At 40.2% G+C, this 19,110-nt stretch overlaps 1 protein-coding gene and 1 long non-coding RNA gene across 2 annotated transcripts in view; one reads left to right on the top strand and one right to left on the bottom strand.

Moving 5' to 3' along the window:
* The window catches only part of FAM228B (family with sequence similarity 228 member B), a 51,241-nt gene that overhangs the window by 5,879 nt on the left and 26,252 nt on the right, over positions 1 to 19,110 (top strand). The window contains 3 exon segments of the mRNA XM_050753665.1: positions 11,070 to 11,138; positions 13,874 to 14,065; positions 15,362 to 15,442. Of these exon segments, the coding sequence (XP_050609622.1) occupies positions 11,070 to 11,138; positions 13,874 to 14,065; positions 15,362 to 15,442 (342 nt within the window).
* Positions 269 to 5,564, bottom strand: LOC126933688 (uncharacterized). Its single transcript, XR_007718702.1, has 2 exons — positions 5,498 to 5,564; positions 269 to 533 (listed from the first exon to the last, which is right to left on the bottom strand). It is a non-coding gene; the product is annotated as an uncharacterized LOC126933688 (long non-coding RNA).

The raw sequence follows: 19,110 nt of genomic DNA, 5'->3' as shown, positions 1-19,110 counted from the left end.
TTCTTCTTCCTTTTTTTCAGATTGGGTAATTTCTAATGATCTGTCCTCAAGTTCACAATTTTTATGTCGTCTCTGATCTGCTGCTAACCCATTGAGATTTGTTTATTTCTCAAATTTAAGAATTGTATTTTCCACTTGGTTTTTTATCATTTCTATTCTGTGCTAAGATTTTCTATTCATTAATTATGAGCATATTTTTAAGCATAGCTATCATAACTGTCCTGAAATCCTTGTCTTCTTTTTTTTTCAGATTTTCATGTCAATATAATTTTCTTTTTTTTTTTTTTCTTTTTTTTTTTTTTTTTTTTTTTTTTTTTTTGAGACGGAGTCTCGCTCTGTCACCCAGGCTGGAGTGCAGTGGCCGGATCTCAGCTCACTGCAAGCTCCGCCTCCCGGGTTCACGCCATTCTCCTGCCTCAGCCTCCCGAGTAGCTGGGACTACAGGCGCCTGCCACCTCGCCCGGCTAAGTTTTTGTATTTTTAGTAGAGACGGGGTTTCACTGTGTTAGCCAGGATGGTCTCGATCTCCTGACCTCGTGATCCGCCCGTCTCGGCCTCCCAAAGTGCTGGGATTACAGGCTTGAGCCACCGCGCCCGGCCCTTTTTTTTTTTTTCTTATTTTACTTTAAGTTCTGGAATACAAGTGCAGGATGTGCAGGTTTGTTGCATGTGCCGTGGTGGTTTGCTGCACCTATCAACCCATCATCTAGGTTTTAAGCCCTGCGTGCATTAGCTGTTTGTCCTAATGCTCTCTCTCCCCTCGCTCCCCAGCCCCCAATTGGCCCTGATGTGTGTTGTTCCCCTCCCTGGGTTCATGTGTTCTCATCGTTCAACTCCCACTTATGAGTGATAACATGCGGTGTTTGATTTTCTGGTTCCTGTGTTAGTTTGCTGAGTATGATGGCTTCCAGCTTCATCTATGTCCCTGTAAAGGACATGGTCTCATTCCCTTTTATGGCTGCATAGTATTCCATGGTGTATATATACATTTTCTTTAACCAGTCTATCATTGATGGGTGTTTGTGTTGGTTACATACCTTTGCTATTGTAAATAGTGCTGCAGTAAACATACATGTGCAGGTGTCTTTATAGTAGAATGATTTATATTCCTTTAGGTACATACCCAGAAATGGGATTGCTGGGTCAAATGGTATTTTTGGTTCTAATATCCTTGAGGAGTCGCCACACTGTCTTTCACAATGGTTGAACTAATTTACATTCCCATCAACAGTGTAAAAGTGCTCCTGTTTCTCCACAGCCTTACCAGCATTTATTGTTTTGTGACTTTAATAATCGCCATTCTGACTGGCATGAGATGGTATCTCATTATGGTTTTCATTTGTATTTCTCTAATGATCAGTGATGTTGAGCTTTTTTTCATGTGTTTGTTGGCCATGTAAATGTCTTCTTTTTTTTTTTTTTTTTTTTTTTTTTGAGACGGTGTCTTGCTGTGTCGCCCAGGCTGGAGTGCAGTGGCCGGATCTCAGCTCACTGCAAGCTCCGCCCCCGGGTTCCCGCCATTCTCCTGCCTCAGCCTCCCGAGTAGCTGGGACCACAGGCGCCGCCACCACGCCCGGCTAGTTTTTTGTATTTTTAGTAGAGACGGGGTTTCACCGTGTTAGCCAGGATGGTCTCGATCTCCTGACGTGATCCGCCTGTCTCGGCCTCCCAAAGTGCTGGGATTACAGGCTTGAGCCACCGCGCCCGGCCAGTGTCTTCTTTTGAGAAGCGTCTGTTCATATCCTTTGCCCACTTTTTGATTTTTTTTTTTTCTTGTAAACTTGTTTGTTTTTTGTAGATTCTGGATATTAGACCTTTGTCAGATGGGTAGATTGCAAACATTTTCTCCCATTCTGTAGGTTTCCTCTTCAGTCCAGTGATAGTTTCTTTTGCTGTATAGAAGCTCTTTAGTTTAATTAGATCCCATTTGCCAATTTTGGCTTTTGTTGCAATTGCTTTTGGCATTTTTGTCATGAAATCTTTGCCCATGCCCTGAATGTTATTGCCTAGGTTTTCTTCTAGGGTTTTTATGGTTTTGGGTTTTACATTTAAGTCTTTAATCCATCTTGAGTTAATGTTTGTATACACTGTAAGGAAAGGGTCCAGTTTCAGTTTTCTGCATATGGCTAGCTAGTTTTCCCAGCACCATTTATTAAATAGGGAATCCTTTTATTAAAGGAATTCTTTATTAAAGGGGAATCCTATCCCCATTGCTTGTTTTTGTCTGGTTTGTCAAAGATCAGATGGTTGTAGATGTGTGGTGTTATTTCTGAGGTCTCCATTCTGTTCCATTGGTCAATATTGTCTGTTTTGGTACCAGTACCATGCTGTTTTGGTTACCGTAGCCTTGTAGTATAGTTTAAAGTTAGGTAGTGTGATGCCTCCAGCTTTGTTCTTTTTGCTTAGGATTGTCTGGGCTATATGGGCTCTTTTTTTGGTTTCATGTAAAATTTAAAGTAGTTTTCTCTAATTCTGTGAAGAATGTCAATGGTAGATTGATGGGAATAGCATTGAATCTATAAATTACTTTGGGTAGTATGGCCATTTTCATGATACCGATTCTTCCTATCCATGAGCATGGAATGTTTTTCCATTTGTTTCTGTCCTCTCTTATTTCCTTGAGCAGTGGTTGTAGTTCTCCTGAAAGAGGTCCTTCACATCCCTTGTTAGCTGTATTCCTAGGTATTTTATTTTCTTTGTAGCAACTGTGAATAGGAGTTTATTAATGATTTGGCTCTCTGCTTGTCTATTGTTGGTGTATAGGAATGCTTGTGATTTTTGCACATCAAATTTGTATTTGGAGGCTTTGCTGAAGTTGCTTATCAGCTTCAGGAGTCTTTGGCCTGAGATGATGGGGTTTTCTAAATATAGAATCATGTCATCTGCAAACAGAGACAATTTGACTTCCTCTCTTCCTATTTGAATACCCTTTATTTCTTTCTCTTGCCTGATTGCCCTGGCCAGAACTTCCAGTAATACGTTGAATAGGAATTGTGAGAGAGGGCATCCTTGTCTTGTGCTGGTTTTCAAAGGGAATGCTTCCAGCTTTTGCCCATTCAGTATGATATTGGCTGTGAGTTTGTCATAAATAGCTCATATTATTTTGAGATATGTTCCATCAATACCTAGTTTATTGAAAGTTTTTAACATGAAGGGATGTTGAATTTTATTGAAAGCCTTTTCTGCATCTATTGAGATGATCATGTGGTTTTTATCATTGGTTCTATTTATGTGATGGATTATGTTTATTGATTTGCATATGTTGAACCAGCCTTGCACTGCAGGGATGAAGCCGACTTGATCGTGGTGGATAAGCTTTTTGATGTGCTGCTGGATTCGGTTTGCCAGTATTTTATTGACAATTTTGCATCGTAGTTCAACAGGAATATTGGCCTGAAGTTTCCTTTTTTTGTTGTGTCTCTGCCAGGTTTTGGTATCAGGATGATGGTGGCCTCATAAAATGAGTGAGGGAGGAGTCCCTCTTTTTCAGTTGTTTGAAATAGTTTCAGAAGGAATGGTATGAGCTCTTCTTTGTATTTCTAGTAGAATTCAGCTATGAATCCCTCTGGTCCTGGGCCTTTTGTTTTTTTTGTTTTTGGTAGGCTATTAATTACTGCCTCAATTTCAGAACTTGTTATTAGTCTATTCAGGGATTCGACTTCTTCCTCGTTTATTCTTGGGAGGTGTATGTGTCCAGGAATTTATCCATTTCTTCTAGATTTTCTAGTTTATTTGCATGGAGGTGTTTATGGTATTCTCTGATGGTAGTTTGTATTTCTGTGGGGTCAGTGATGAAAATATCCCTTTTATAATTTTTTATTGTATCTGTTTGATTCTTCTCTGTTTTCTACTTTATTAGTCTAGCTAGCGGTCTATTTATTTTCTTAATTTTTAAAAAGAACCCAGCTCCTGGATTCATGGATTTTTTTGAAGGGTTTTTTCGTCTCTATATCTCCTTCATTCTGCTCTTAGTTATTTCTTGTCTTCTGCTAGATTTTGGATTTGTTTGCCTTTGCTTCTCTAGCTCTCTTAATTGTGATGTTAGGGTGTCAATTTGAGATCTTTCTAGCTTTCTTATGTGGGCAATTAGTGCTATAAATTTCCCTCTTATCACTGCTTTAGCTGTGTCCCAGAGATTCTGGTACACTGTCTTTTTGTTTTCATTGGTGTCAAAGAAATTCTTTATTTCTGCCTTAATTTCATTATTTACCCAGAAGTCATTGTCATTCAGGAGCATGTTCAATTTCCATGTAGTTGTGTGATTTGAGTGAGTTTCTTTTTTCTTTATCTTTCATTCCTCCCTCCCTCCCTCCCTCCTTTCTTCCTTCCTTCCTTCCTTCCTTCTTTCCTTCCTTCCTTCCTTCCTTCCTTCCTTCCTTCCTTCCTTCCTTCCTTCCTTCCTTCCTTCCTTCCTTCCTTCCTTCCTTTCCTTCCTTTCCTTCCTTTCCTTCCTTCCTTCCTTCCTTCCTTCCTTTCTTTCTTTCTTTCTTTTCTTTCTTTCTTTCTTTCTTTCTTTCTTTCTTTCTTTCTTTCTTTCTTTTTTTTTTTTCTTTCTTTTTCTTTTTTTCTTTCTTTTTTCTTTTCTTTCTTTCTCTCTCTTTCTTTCTTTCTCTTTTCTTTCTTTTTCTTTCTTTCTTTCTTTCTTTCTTTCTTTCTTTCTTTCTTTCTTTCTTTCTTTCTTTCTCTCTCTCTCTCTCTTTCTCTCTCTCTCTCTTTCTTTCTTTCTCTTTCTTTGCTTTCTTGTTAGAGTCTCACTCTGTTGCCCAGGCTGGAGGGCAGTGGCACAATCTCAGCTCACTGCAACCTCTGCCCCTAGGTTCAAGCAATTCTCCTGCCTCAGCCTCCCAAGTAGCTGGGATTACAGGCATGCACCACCGTGCCCGGCTAATTTTTATATTTTTAGTAGAGATGGGTTTTTACCATCTTGGCCAGGCTGGTCTTGAACTCCTGACCTTGTGATCCACCTGCCTCGTGCTCCCAAAGTGCTGGAATTATAGGCATGAGCCACCGCACCTGGCCTTGAGTGAGTTTCTTAATCCTGAGTTCTAATTTGATTGCAATGTGGTCTGAAAGACTGTTTGTTATGATTTCAGTTCTTTTGCATTTGCTAAGGAGTGTTTTACTTCCAAGCATGTGATTGATTTTAGAATAAGTACCATGTGGCACTGAGAAGAATGTATATTCTGTTGATTTGGGGTGGAGAGTTCTGTAGATGTCTATTAGGTCCGCTTGATCCAGAGCTGAGTTCAAGTCCTGAATATCCTTTTTTTTTTTTTTTTTTGAGACAGAGGCTCGCTCTGTCACCCAGGCTGGAGTGCAGTGGCCAGATCTCAGCTCACTGCAAGCTCAGCCTCCCGGGTTCACGCCATTTTCCTGCCTCAGCCTCCCGAGTAGCTGGGACTACAGGCGCCCGCCACCTCGCTCGGCTAGTTTTTTATGTATTTTTAGTAGAGACGGGGTTTCACCGTGTTCGCCAGGATGGTCTCGATCTCCTGACCTTGTGATCCACCCGTCTCGGCCTCCCAAAGTGCTGGGATTACAGGCTTGAGCCACCGCGCCCGGCCTCTGAATATCCTTGTTAATTTTCTGTCTCATTGATCTGTCAAATATTTACAGTGGAGTGTTTGTAAATATTTTATAGTTTGTAAATATTTGATCTGTCAAATATTTACAGTGTAAAGTCTCCCACTATTATTGTTTGGGAGTCTCAGTCTCTTTGTAAGTCTCTAAGAACTTGTTTTATCAATTTGGGTGCTCCTGTATTGCGTGCATATGTATTTAGGATAATTAGCTTTTCTTGTTGAATTAATCCCTTTACCATTATGTAATGCCCTTTTTGTCTTTTTTGGTCTTTGTTCATTTAAAGTCTGCTTTATTAGAGACTAGGATTGCAACCTTTGCTTTTTTTTGCTTTCCATTTGCTTGGTAAATTTTCCTACTTTCCTTTATTTTGAGCCTATGTGTGTCTTTTCATGTGAGATGGGTCTCCTGAATAGAGCACATGGATGGGTCTTGACTCTATCCAATTTGCTAGTCTGTGTCTTTTAATTGGGTCATTTAGCCTATTTACATTTAGGGTTAATATTATATGTGAATTTGATCCTGTCATCCTGATGCTATCTGGTTATTTTGCACATTAGTTGATGCAGTTTCTTCATAGTGTCATGGTCTTTATATTTTGGTGTGTTTTTGCAGTGGTTGCTAGTGGTTTTTTCCTTTCCATATTTAGTGCTTCCTTCAGGAGCTCTTGCAAGGCACGCCTGGTGGTGATGAAATCACTCAGCATTTGGTTGTCTGGAAAGGATTTTATTTCTCTTTCACTTATGAAGCTTAGTTTGGCTAGATATGAATTTCTGGGTTGAAAATTCTTTCCTTTAAGAACGTTGAATATTGGCCCCCACTCTTTCCTGGATTGTAGGGTTTTTGCTGAGAGGTCTGCCGTTAATCTAATGGGCTTCCCTTTGTAGGTGACCTGGCCTTTCTCTCTGGCTGCCCTTAACATTTTTTCCTACATTTGAACCTTGGAGAATCTGATCATTATGTGTCTTGGGGTTGATCTTCTCATGGAGTATCTTAGTGGTGTTCTCTGTATTTCCTGAATTTGAATGTTGGCCTGTCTTACTAGGTTGGGGAAGTTCTCCTGGATAATATCCTGAAGTGTGTTTTCCAACTTGGTTCCATTCTCCCCGCCTGTTTCAGGTACTCCAATCAATCTTAGGTTTGGTCTTTTTACATAGTCCTATATTTCTTGGAGGTTTTGTTTGTCCCCTTTCATTCCTTTTTTCTCTTATCTTGTCTGCATGCCTTATATCAACAAGATGGTCTTCAAACTCTGATATCCTTCCTTCCACTTGGTCTATTTGGCTATTGATAACTTGTGTATGCTTCACGAAGTTCTCTTGCTGTGTTTTTCAGCTTCACCAGGTCATTTATGGTCCTCTCTAAACTGGTTATTCTAGTTAGCAGCTTCTGTAACTTTTTACCAAGGTTCTTAGCTTCTTTGCATTGGGTTAGAACATGCTCCTTCAGCTCAGTGGAGTTTGTTATTGCCCACCTTCTGTAGCCTACTTCTGTCAATTTGTCCATTTCATCCTCCGTCCAGTTCTGTGCCTTTGCTGGAGAGGCGTTGCAATCATTTGGAGGAGAAGAGGCACTCTGGCCTTTTGGGTTTGCAGCATTTTTTGATTGATTCTTTGTCATCTTCATGAATTTGTCTAGTATTGATCTTTGAGGCTGCTGACCCTTGGATGGGTTTTTCTGGGGACTTTTTTTTGTGTCGATGCTGTTATTGTTGCTTTCTGTTTTTCTTGCAATGGTCAGGTCTCTCTTCTGTGGAGATGCTGCAGTTTGCTGGGGGTTCACTTCAGGCCCTATTAATCTGGTTCACTCCTGCACCTGGAGATGTCACTTGAGGAGGCTGGAGAACAGCAAAGATAGATGCCTTCTCCTTCTTCTGGGATCCCTAACCTCTAGGGTACCAACCTGATGCCAGTAGGAATGCTCCTGTATAGGGTGTCTGACAACCCCTGTTGGAGGGTCTTACCCAGTTGGCTGGCGCAGGGAGCAGGATTTGTTTAATGAAGCACTTTGACTGTCCATTGGTGAAGGGGGTGTGCCTCACTGGGGGAAACCCACTTGTCTGGGCTGCCTGGATTCCTCAGAACTAGCAGGAGCAAAGACTAAGTCTGCTGGTCTGTGGAGGCTACGGCCACCCCTATCCCTAGGGGCTCAGGCCCAGGGAGATCAGCGTTCTGTCCCTGAGCCCCTGGCTGGAGTTGTTGGAGTTCCTGCAGGGAGGCCCTACCCAGTGAGGCGGGATGGGTCAAGGTCAGGCCTGAAGAGGCACTCTGTCTGCCGTCTGCCACAGCCGGTGTGTTGGGCTGGTGGATGATACCTCTTGGGACCAAGCTGTCTAGCCTCCCTGGCTGCAGCGGGGGAAAAGTGGGGCCTGGAGCTATAAAGATGGCTCCCTTCCCTGACCCTGGGAGCTTAGTGTGTTAGGTGGCTATCAGTCCCAATGTTGGCTGTACCCCTCCCACAAGGAGCTCAAATGGCTTAGACAGCAGGCAGCCTCAGCTGTGGTGCTGGTCGTCCCTCCCCACAGGAACTCAGCAAGCTTAAGCAGATTCTAGCTTAGAAGCTGTTGAGAACCTGCACCGCTCTGCGGTTGGGATCCTAGGCCCTGGTGGCGTGAGCTCATGAGTGGGATCTGCTGATCCGTGGGTTGCACAGTCCCATGGAAAAAGCATGTTTTCCCAGGCTGGGTAGCACGCTCACTCACTGCCTCCCTTGGCTGGGGGGTGGGGGCTCCTCTGCCCTGTGTGGCTCTCAGGTGGCCACCACACCACACTGTTCTTCCTCTCTGTGGGTCATGCCAGCCACCTAGTCAGTTCTGATGACAGAACCTGGGTACTTTGGTTGCTGGTACAGGATTCACATGCTGTTATGGTTCTTTTCGATGGGAACCTCTGATCACACTGCTTCTAGTCGGCTATCTCAGCCCTGCCCCCAAAATCCTTGTTGTCTAATTCCAACATTTGGGTCATTTCAGAGTTGGTCTCCACTGATTGCCTTTTTCTTAAGTATGGGTCACATTTCTCTGTTTCTTTATGTGTCTAGTAATTCTAGATTACATTTTGAACATTATGAATGATACATTGTGGAGGGTCTGGATTCTGTTATATGCCTCTGAAGAATATTGAGTTTTTGTTTTAGGAAGCAGTTATCTTGGCTGAACTCGAACTCCAAACTTGTCTTTCCTGAAGTTGGCAGCAGATGAAGTCACTGTTTAGTCTTTTTTTATCTTTAGCTGGGCTACATGGAGTCTGCCTTATGCATGTACAGTTTAAGAGTTTGCCAGATATTTGGTCAGAGTTCATTTGCAGAATTTGTGGCATCCCTTTTTTGGCTCCTTCCTTTCCAATATTTTTCCTTTCACCTTCCAGCTCTCATGATTACCCCAAACTCTGTCTTCTAATTTCTGAACCAGTTAGGCCGCATGTTTCTATCTGAGTTTTAGCCACCTGCTTTAGCTCAGACTAAGGCCCTTCCTCAGGCAAGTTAATAAAAAACTGGAAATTCATCTAGTGCTGTTTTTTTGTTTGTTTGTTTTTGTTTTTTCCTAGTGCTGAATAGCATTCATTAACTCCCTGCTTTTTGATAACTCTCCAGTGTCTTCAGTTTGTTGTTTTTTATATATATATTTTTCATCTGGAATGTTAATTCACTACCCCCTATCTGGGTACAGACTTACCAGGAAGGGCAACTCTATGAGGCAAAAATAACAAAGAAAACAAACTAGAGTAGACTCATTTGAGTTTTCTATGCTTCTAGTTGTTGCTTAGCTCCCATGAGCCTTGGCTTCTTTGGATGTTAATGGGGAAGGACAGTTCTTAGATGAGATTTTACTCATCTGTTCTGGAAATAAAAGCAGTGGGACCGAAGACAACTACTTCCACTGACAGTTAACTTGAGAATGTTTTATTTTTTTGTAATAACAAGAGGATCTCAAAGGCAATTCTGTGCTAGAAATCAACCTCTTCCATTTTCTGGCAGGTATTTAATAATTGTGGACATTTGTTATAAAAATGGAACAATTAATGCTGTCATAATTTTGTCACTAATATCACTATTCCCTAAAAATTGTGTTATTTCAAAATCTGAAAATGTGACTTGTATATAAAAACAGTATTTGGCTGGGCATGGTGGTGGCTCATGCTTGTAATGCTAGCACTTTGAGAGGCTGAGGCAGAAGCATTGCTTGAGCTCAGGAATTTGAGGGTACAGTGAGCTATGATCAGACCACTGCACTCTAGCTTAAGTGACAGAGCAAGACTCTGTCTCCAAAATAAGTACATAAAAATAAAATTTATTATTAATATTTATTTGATAGCCATATTTGCTAATGATAAATAAATTTATTACAATTATATTTATGTCAATGCTGTCTAAGAAATTCGTTTCAGTCTTTTGGATAATTTGTCAGTGGTCATGGAAAAATTAATTAAATGAATATGTTTCCTTTTATTTTAATAAGAGCTTTCTTTCATTTTGAGAAGATCCAATTGTTTAATTATACTTTTACATTTTATATACAGTTATAAGTTAATGAATAAAAATATAACTCATTTCCTTGATTTATTATATCCGTAGGCTTATGTTTCAGTAATTTTCAAAAACAAAATTAGTGGGTGAATTCATTATGGAAGAACACAAAGAAGAGCAGGAGATTGAATAGAAAGTCTTTCTAAGACCTTGTGTTATTGTTCACTAGTGACATTTCTTCTATGTATAGAGTTTGCCTTAAGTGGCACTAAGCTTTTAGTGAAACTGTTGACATATTCTTAGCTAGTTCTGTAAGAATCAACGCTGGAAGATCAGTATGTCTTACACAGTCAGAAAGCCTCAAATAAAGGCCTAATTTAATCTATTTTAACCCAGAAAAGTAAAAGCATTTTATAAGATGTGAAAAAAGATGGATTCTATCTACCATGTGACTCCGGGAAAGACATTTGACCATTTTGGGACTCAAAATATCTGTGAGCTGAGTTACATTTTGCTGTAGCCAAGAGCAGACAGGTTGAAATACTGTTTAAAAAGTACTTGATGGGCTGGGCATGGTGGCTTAGGCCTGTCATCCCAGCACTTTGGGAGGCTGAGGCAGGCAGATCACTTGAGGCCAGGAGTTCGAGACCAGCCTGGCCAACATGGTAAAACCCTGTCTCTACTAAAAAAACAAAAATTAGCCAGGCATGTGTTGCACACCTGTAATCCCAGCTACTTGGGAGGCTGAAGCACGAGAATCGCTTGAACCCACTGGAGGTTGCAGTGAGCCGAGATGGTGCTGCTGCACTCCAGCAGCCTAAGCAACAGAACAAGACTCTGTCTCCAAAAAAATATATAAATTAAAAAAAAAAGCACTCGATGATATGATTTGGAGAAGACAAACTGCAAACTGCATGCATAGAGAACTTTCCAGGGATATGTCTGTCATGCTAAATATAATGATTCCAGATAGCACTAATAGTTTTTAAAGATTTTCTTTTCAAAGTTTAATTCTGTCCTTTCAGGTCTTAGCTAAAGAAGATACTGAGGCAGCTATTCAATCAATATTATACAGAGAAAATTATATAATTAAGGTAAGAACTGGCTACAAAATGCATCTCAGTTAAAAATTGAATGTAGTTTTTCCTTTTTATATGTAGCATATCATATAAAAACTATTTAGAAAATATGGAAAAAAGAATTAAAAGAATACTCCCTTGCACCTGGAATTAACCTTAAGGGATGTCTGAGATTGCTTTAATGGACTTCCTCCCTTCCTGTACTTCGTGGGAATTCCTTCACAGAGAGGCACAGGAATTTCCCTCTACTCACTTGTTTCTTTGTCCTAGTGGGTTTCAGCAGTCACTACAAATGAGCTAATCCTTAAGAGCTGTTAGCAGAACACACTGAGTAATTATTACTCAGATATACATAGAACAGGGCTACACTGAGCCAGGATGGGCTTAATGTGACAAGAAGAACATCCATGTGAAGTGTACTAAACACCGGGGACACTGGAGTGGGTAACCTGTTTTTATTTTTAAGAAATTTCTTTAGAGTTCTTTAAAAAGAAAAGGAACTAACATTGGGAATGGCTGAAGTGTGCTATGGCCAGAGGGACTCAGGGAGGGACTTGGCCTAGCAGACCTCTCAGGGTTCTTAATATTTTATTTTTTTCGTTTTGAAGTTCACACTCATCCTAGTAGTCACAAGACTTTATTTGCTATATGAAAGCTGGATAAGAAGGTTTGGTGAGAATGAATTAATTTGTAGCCTAATCAAGCACCTTCTTTGCAGGCTACTCTCCACTTGGATTAGGTTGTGCTACACTTCTGCCTCTTTACTCTTGCCCTTTTTTTTTTTTTTTTTAAATCTGAAGGTCAGTTGTACTGAAGGTTTTTTTCCTTTTTTCTTTTTTCATAGAATGTTTTTCTTCCTCTTTTTCCGCCATCCCTTCTCTTCCTGGATAACTATTCTTTTTTTTTGTTTTGAGACAGGGTCTCACTCTGTCACCCAGGCTAGAGTGCAATGGCACAATTACAGCTCTTTGCAGCCTTGGCCTCCTGGGCTCAAGTGATTCTCCTGCCTCAGCCTCCCGAGTAGTTGGGGTTACAGGTGTGAGCCACGAAGCCCAGCTAAGTTTTAATTTTTTTTTTTTTTTGGAAATGGAGTCTCACTTCTTTGCCCAGGAGGAAGTGCAATGGCGCTATCTTGGCTTACTGCAACCTCCACCTCCCGGGTTCAAGCAGTTCTGCCTCAGCCTCCCAAGTAGCTGGGATTACAGGCACATGCCAGCATGCCCAGCTAACTTTTGTATTTTTAGTAGAGAGAGATGTGGTTTCACCATGTTGGCCAGGCTGGTCTCGCACTCCTGACTTCAAGTGTTCTGCCCACCTTGGCTTCCCAAAGTGCTGGGATTACAGGTGTGGGATTACCACCACTCCTGGCCAAGTTTTAACTTTTTTGTAGAGACAAAGTCTGACTATTTTCCCCAGGCTGGTCTTGAATTCCTGGGCTCATGTGATCCTCCTGCTTTGGCCTCCCAAAATGCTAGGATTACCAGCGTGAGCTATCGCACGTAGCCTAAATCCTCATTCTTAAAGGCCCAGCCCAAATGTCTCCCACTTTGGGAGTCTTGGCTTTGGAAAAAAATTAATCATTTTTTTCAACATATACAATATAAAAGTAAATATACACAATATAAAATTTGCCATTTTAACCATTTTTAAGTGTACCATTCAGTGTCATTGATTAGATTCATAATGTTGTGCAACCATCACCACTATTTCCAAAACTTTTTCATTACTCCAAACTGAAAGTTTGTATTCAGTAAGCAGTGGCTCGTCATTTCTCCCTCCCCCAGGCACTTGGTAACCTCTAATCTACCCTCTGTCTCTAGGAATTTTGGCTATTCTAGATAGTTTATATATGTGGAATCCTATACTATTTGTCCATTTGTGTCTGACTTATTTCACTTTGGCATACTATTTTCAAAGTTCATCCACATTGTAGCATATATCAGAACTTCATTCCTTTTTATGGCTAAATAATATTCCATATTACACATGTAAATAAATGTGGTTTGTATATACCACATTTTATCTGTTCATCTGTTGATGGATACTTGGATCATTTCCACCTTTTGGCTATTGTGAATAATGCTGGAATGAACACTGGTATACAAGTATTTCTTTGAGTCCTGAATTTTCATTCATTTGGCTAGGAGGGGAATTGTTGGGTCTTATGGTAGGTCTGTTTAAATTTCTGAGGCCCACCAAACTGGGAATCTTTTAAGAATCTAGGAAATGGTTTTTCTCTCCTCTGTTTTCAGTTATTTTATTTATAGTATGCCATTTATATATGCATCATATATAAATATACATCTTGTTATATTCCCCCTCCCACTGTTTGTGAATTTGTTTGTTTCTTAGGGATGAGTTTTCACTATGTTGCCCAGGCTAGAGTGCAGTGTCCCAGTCATAGTGTACTGCAGCCTTGAAGTCCTGGGCTCAAGCGATTCTCTAGCTTCAGCCTCCCAGGTAGCTAGAAATATAGGCAGGCGCCACCTTGCCTTGCTTTTGATTTGTTCTTTAGTCTTTCTCCCCAGGGAGAGCACGCATGTTGCCCCAAATACCTGTGTTTTCCTTATTTGCAGCAGAGTGTATGTCACATAGTAGAAGTTAAAGCCAAAGAAATGATTGAATTAATGAATGTCTTTGAGGGTTATTCTTAGGAGTAATTTAAACCTACAAAGTTTTAAGTTTTGGAAAATTTTAGAACAAGAAAGCTTTAGGATAATGTATTTGTCTTTTCTACCACTGTTTATTAGGAACTAAATAAGTATTTACAACATCATGCCTTCTTAAATGCAAGAAGAAAGGAGATGTTATATAAAAGATGGGTTGACCATGTGGCAGATCCTCTTCAGAAGAAAATTATAGAAAAAGTTTGCTCACATAAGAAGATTAAAAAAAGGAGGCAAGAGGAATTAGATGGCTTTTTAAAACATGTAAATAAAAAGGTACTAAGAGATCATTTGTTGCTTTTTTCAGTTGATTTAAAGCCTCATGTCATCTTTGTTCATTTATAATCATCCAGTCAGTCTGTCCCTGTCCCCTCTACATATGTATAATCTATACCCTGTTATATAATAGCATAAAGTATTCTTAAACCCAGGACATTTGGAAAGGACAGAAAAAGAAGATTAGGTTTAATTGTGTACATTAGAACCATTTTTCTGTGTTTTCCCCATGTAATTATTAATATTATTATTATCATTATTATTATTTGAGACGGAGTTTTGATCGTCGCCCAGGCTGGAGTACAATGGCGCAATCTCGGTTCACTGCAAACCCCCGCCTCCCGGCTTCAAGCAATTCTCCTGCCTCAGCCTCCCAAGTAGCTGGAATTACAGGCATGTGCCACCACACTGGCTAATTTTGTATTTTTAGTAGAGATGGGGTTTCTCCATGTTGGTCAGGCTGGTCTCAAACTCCTGACTTCAGGTAATCCACCCGCCTCGGCCTCCCAAACTGCTGGGATTACGGGCGTGAGCCACTGGGCCCAGGCCTCCTCATGTAATTGCTAATTTGAATTATCAAGTTAAAAAGTTTGGGCTGGGTACGTGGCTCACACCTGTAATCCCAGCACTTTGTGAGGCGGAAGCAGGTGGATCACCTGAAGTCAGGAGTTAGAGACCAGCCTGGCCAACATGGTGATACCCTGTCTCTCCTAAAAATATAAAAATTAGCCGGGCATGGTGGTGGGCACCTGTAATCCCAGCTACTTGGGAGGCTGAGGCAGGAGAATCGCTTGAACCTGCGAGGTGGAGATTGCAGTGAGCCAAGATCACACCACTGTACTCCAGCCTGGGTGATGGAGCAAGACTCTGTCTCAAAAAAAAAAAAAAAAAAAAAAAAAAAAAAAAAAATTAAAATTACAAAATAAATAAATAAATAATTTGGACTCTGGTTTCAGGACATATTTTTCTTTTGTTCTGGAACTTGATTATTTGCAAAGCTCTAAAATATAGCTGTTCTTCTAGCATTTTTTAAAAATCTGAGATGTTTGACTAGTAAGCATTTAAAAGCAAATTCCCAAATCTTTTAGTGTTCCAAAATTCTTCCTTCCTTCACTGTACCTTATTGGTTGAATAAATTAAATTTCAAATGTAGCCTTCTCTTTCTTTTTGCATTTTTCACTGATGCCGCTTTCAAGCATAAGAATGATACTGTGTGTTTGACTCTCAAGTCCTGATATACTCAAAATTAACTGTGCACCTCTTGTTCTTGTGTGTGGTTTTATTTCCTTGCTATAGGGAAATGCATTTATAGAACATTATGATCCAAAAGAGTATGATCCCTTTTATATGAGCAAGAAGGATCCCAATTTTCTGAAGGTAGGGTAGATTTCTTTTTTAACTTTGGTATTATGTGTTTGGTTGTTTTGAGCAGCCCTAATACATGAGCAGTCCTAAAGTAACTCCCTAGAAGTGCAGTAACATTTTAAGCATAGTTTCCCATCGCCTGATCTTAGAAAGGAACAAAAAGCCAAAGGCCAAAGTAAATTAAATCTCCACAAAAGTGGAAAATACTGGAAAATGATTGGGTAATAGGTAGCGTTTAAAAATTCCATAGACTTTTAAATTTGTTACAAAAGTAACACATTTTCATGATAGGTAAATAAGAAAATTGATTTTCAAATTAAGAAAATAAAAAACCAAAATTCCATTACCCAGAATTAATTCATTATAATGTTAACTCATTAACAGTTTTCTGTATATCTATCTAGATTTCTTTCTATATATGTGTATATATTCACATTTTTATTTTATAAGAATGGAGTTACATTTGGTTTTATAATGGGCTTCCCCTCCCTCAATAGTTTATTATTTTCTTCTTTGTCAAAATATAAATATATAATTGTCTTCATTGCATGGTATTCTGTTACTAATAGCAGAATTAATTAACCTTGCACTGAAGGATTAACCAAGTCTTAGGGTTTTTTCCACATTTATTTCATCTTCACTGCTACTGCATGAGGTAAGTCACAGATGAGACAAGTGAGGCTCAGGTCACTTGTCAAAGTCACCCAGCTGTAAATAGCAGAGCACAGATGTGGTGTTTTGTTTTGTTTTGTTTTTTTCAGACAGAGTCTCACTCTGTCACCCAGGCTGGAGTGCAGTGGCGCGATCTCTGCTCATTGCAACCTCCGCCTCCCGGGTTCAAGAGATTCTCCCACCTCAGCCTCCTGAGTAACTGTGATTATAGGCATGTGCCATCACGCCCGGATAATTTTTGTATTTTTAGTAGAGACTAGGTTTCACCGTGGTGGCCAGGCTGGTCTCAAATTCCTGACCTCAAGCGATTTGTCCTCCTTGGCCTCCCAAAGTGCTGTGATTATAGGCTTGAGCCACTGTGCCTGGCCTTATCTTGTATAAAATGTTGTTTTGAAATATGTGTACATTGTGGAATGACTAAACCAATGAACATACATTGCCTCACAAACACCGGCTTTTTTCTAAGTGAGAACACATAAAATCTACTCTCTTTGCAATTTTCAAGAATACAATACCTTGTTATTAACTATAGCCATCATGTTGTACAATAGATCTCTAGAAAAATTTTATGGCAGCTGGGCGTGGTGGCTCATGCCTGTAATCCCAGCACTTTGGGAGGCTGAGGTGGGTCGATCACCTGAGGTCAGGAGTTCAAGACCAGCCTGACCAACATGGTGAAATCCTGTCTCTACTAAAAGTACAAAAATTAGCTGGGTGTGGTGGCATGCACCTATAGTCCGAGCTACTCAGGAGGCTGAGGCAGGAGAATCACATGAACCTGGGAGGTGGAGGCTGCAGTAAGTCAAGATTGAGTGCCACTGCACTCCAGCCTGGGCAACAGAGTGAGTAAGACGCTGTCTGGGGGGAAAAAAAAAAAGAAAAATTTTATGGCTGAAAAAATATAATTGCATTGCATTCAAGTTAATTTAGTGACACAAATTATTTTAAAAGGTTTATTGCACGTATGAAATAGATACCCTTTTTTTTCTTTTTTTTTTAGATGGAGTCTCACTCTGTTGCCCAGGCTGGAGTGCAATGGTGCGATCTCAGCTCCTGCAACCTCCACCTCCCGGGTTCAAGCGATTCTCCTGCCTCAGCCTCCTGAGTAACTGGGATTACAGGCTCACACCACCAGGCCTGGTTAATTTTTGTATTTTTAGTAGAGACGGGTTTTCACCATGTTGGTCAGGCTGGTCTTGAACTCCTGACCTCGGGATCCGCCCACGTCAGCCTCCCAAAGTGCTGGGATTACAGGTGTGAGCCACCGTGCCCGGCGTAGATACCATTTTTTAAAATGGTGTTCAGGGGATAATTTTTACCCTTTTTAGAGAGGTTTTATTAGAACTGATATTGGCCCTGACGTGTGCAAATCAGTGAGAAGTCCAATATTAATTGTTTTTGGAGACATTCAACCTTGAGTTGTACCGTCATGCTGTGGGCTTGTGTCATCCTACAAAATGGTCCTGCAGTCTCCCAGTTCTTGGTGGGGCACATCTCTGGTCCCAGGTCCAGGTTGTACTATGGTTGTTATTCCTTATGGTCACATGCTGTAGCTCAGGTGCTGGCCCCATTTGTAGACCCAGCATTGCTGTTCCATGTCTTCAGATCCAGGTCCTTACCCATGTCTGGCAGAGACTCCACCTGAGAATGTCTCGGGTAGGCTCCACAGGCTGGGCTCCTGGTGTCCTGCTCTGTACTCTTTATGGACCTGGCACCTCCCAGACCCTGCTTCTGAGCTGCTGCAGAGTCTGTAAGCTTGTCCTTATTCTCAATTCTGGGTTATCAAGTGGAGATACCCAACATTATCTCCTTTCCCCCTTTCAATTTCCCCAGTACAGAAAAGGTTCATCCTGCCTCTTCTTTCAACAGTAGGGCTTGAGATGGCCCAGAACACCTGACTTCAGACCAACCCAAATGACCCTGTCTATCTTCCTTTCCTGGGAGTGGGACAGATCTGACTTTAGGAACATAGAGGCTTGATTCCTTCCCTTCAGATGGATCTTCAGCATTTCTTTGCATGTGCTTCGTGCAGCTCTACTTAAAAATTATTAACTTAGTACTAAGTCTTGTTCCTTCAGTACACATCTTTTAGATATTCTTTGTGATGAAATAGGAGTATGTGAAGAGCACTTCTGCTGCATACTGAAATATGGAGGATTGCTTGAATTGTGAGCTGAACTGGCTGCTTTTTAAAATTTCTTTCGTGAAACACCATGTTTACTTGAAAGAATGACTTGCAAACTATGGTTAGTAAGTCTTGGGTATTTGGCAGATATTTTCTGGAAAATGAATGAAGTCAGCTTGTCACTTTGAGAAAAACTACTGGCAATATTTGTTGCCAGTGATAAAAGGTGAGCTTTCAAGCAAAACATTTGGAATTTTGGAACACTCATATTCACCATCAGAAGTGTGACAGTGTCCCAATACTCAAAAGACTTTACTGATGAAATTGGTAATGATATTAATGAATGTGATTCTTTGATATTAAATAATGAAATGTACAAACATTTGGAAGATCTTGCCTAACTCCATGATCCAATTTCCCCCCAAATGTTACAAAATTATGCGTTGGAAAAAGATTCATTTGAAGGGCAAAATAGACTAATGGACTTAGTAGAAGAGTATGAAAAATTCATGGATATGGTTTCAAATTCCACATCGTAACTAACCTTTAAGAAACTATCTCTTACTGAGTTTGGGTATAGTATCAAAAACAAATATCCACAATGATCTTAAAAGGCTGTTAAAATACTCCTACCTTTTTCAACTACATATCTCTATATGGATTTTCTTCATATACAACAACTAAACAAATCTCAACAGATTGCTTGCAGAAGCAGACATGAGAATCTGCTTGTCTTCTATTGAGCAAGACATAAAGAAGTTTACAAAAATGTAAAACAATGTTACTCTTCTCATTTTTTGTTTTATTTTGGGAAATAGAGTTATTTTTTGTAGAAAGATATGTTAAACAATAGGCATATTATTATTTTAAAATTAATAAGCAA

Source organism: Macaca thibetana, chromosome 13, assembly GCF_024542745.1.
Source record: "Macaca thibetana thibetana isolate TM-01 chromosome 13, ASM2454274v1, whole genome shotgun sequence".
Lineage (NCBI taxonomy): Eukaryota > Metazoa > Chordata > Mammalia > Primates > Cercopithecidae > Macaca > Macaca thibetana.
This window is presented reverse-complemented; position numbering and strand designations above follow the sequence as displayed.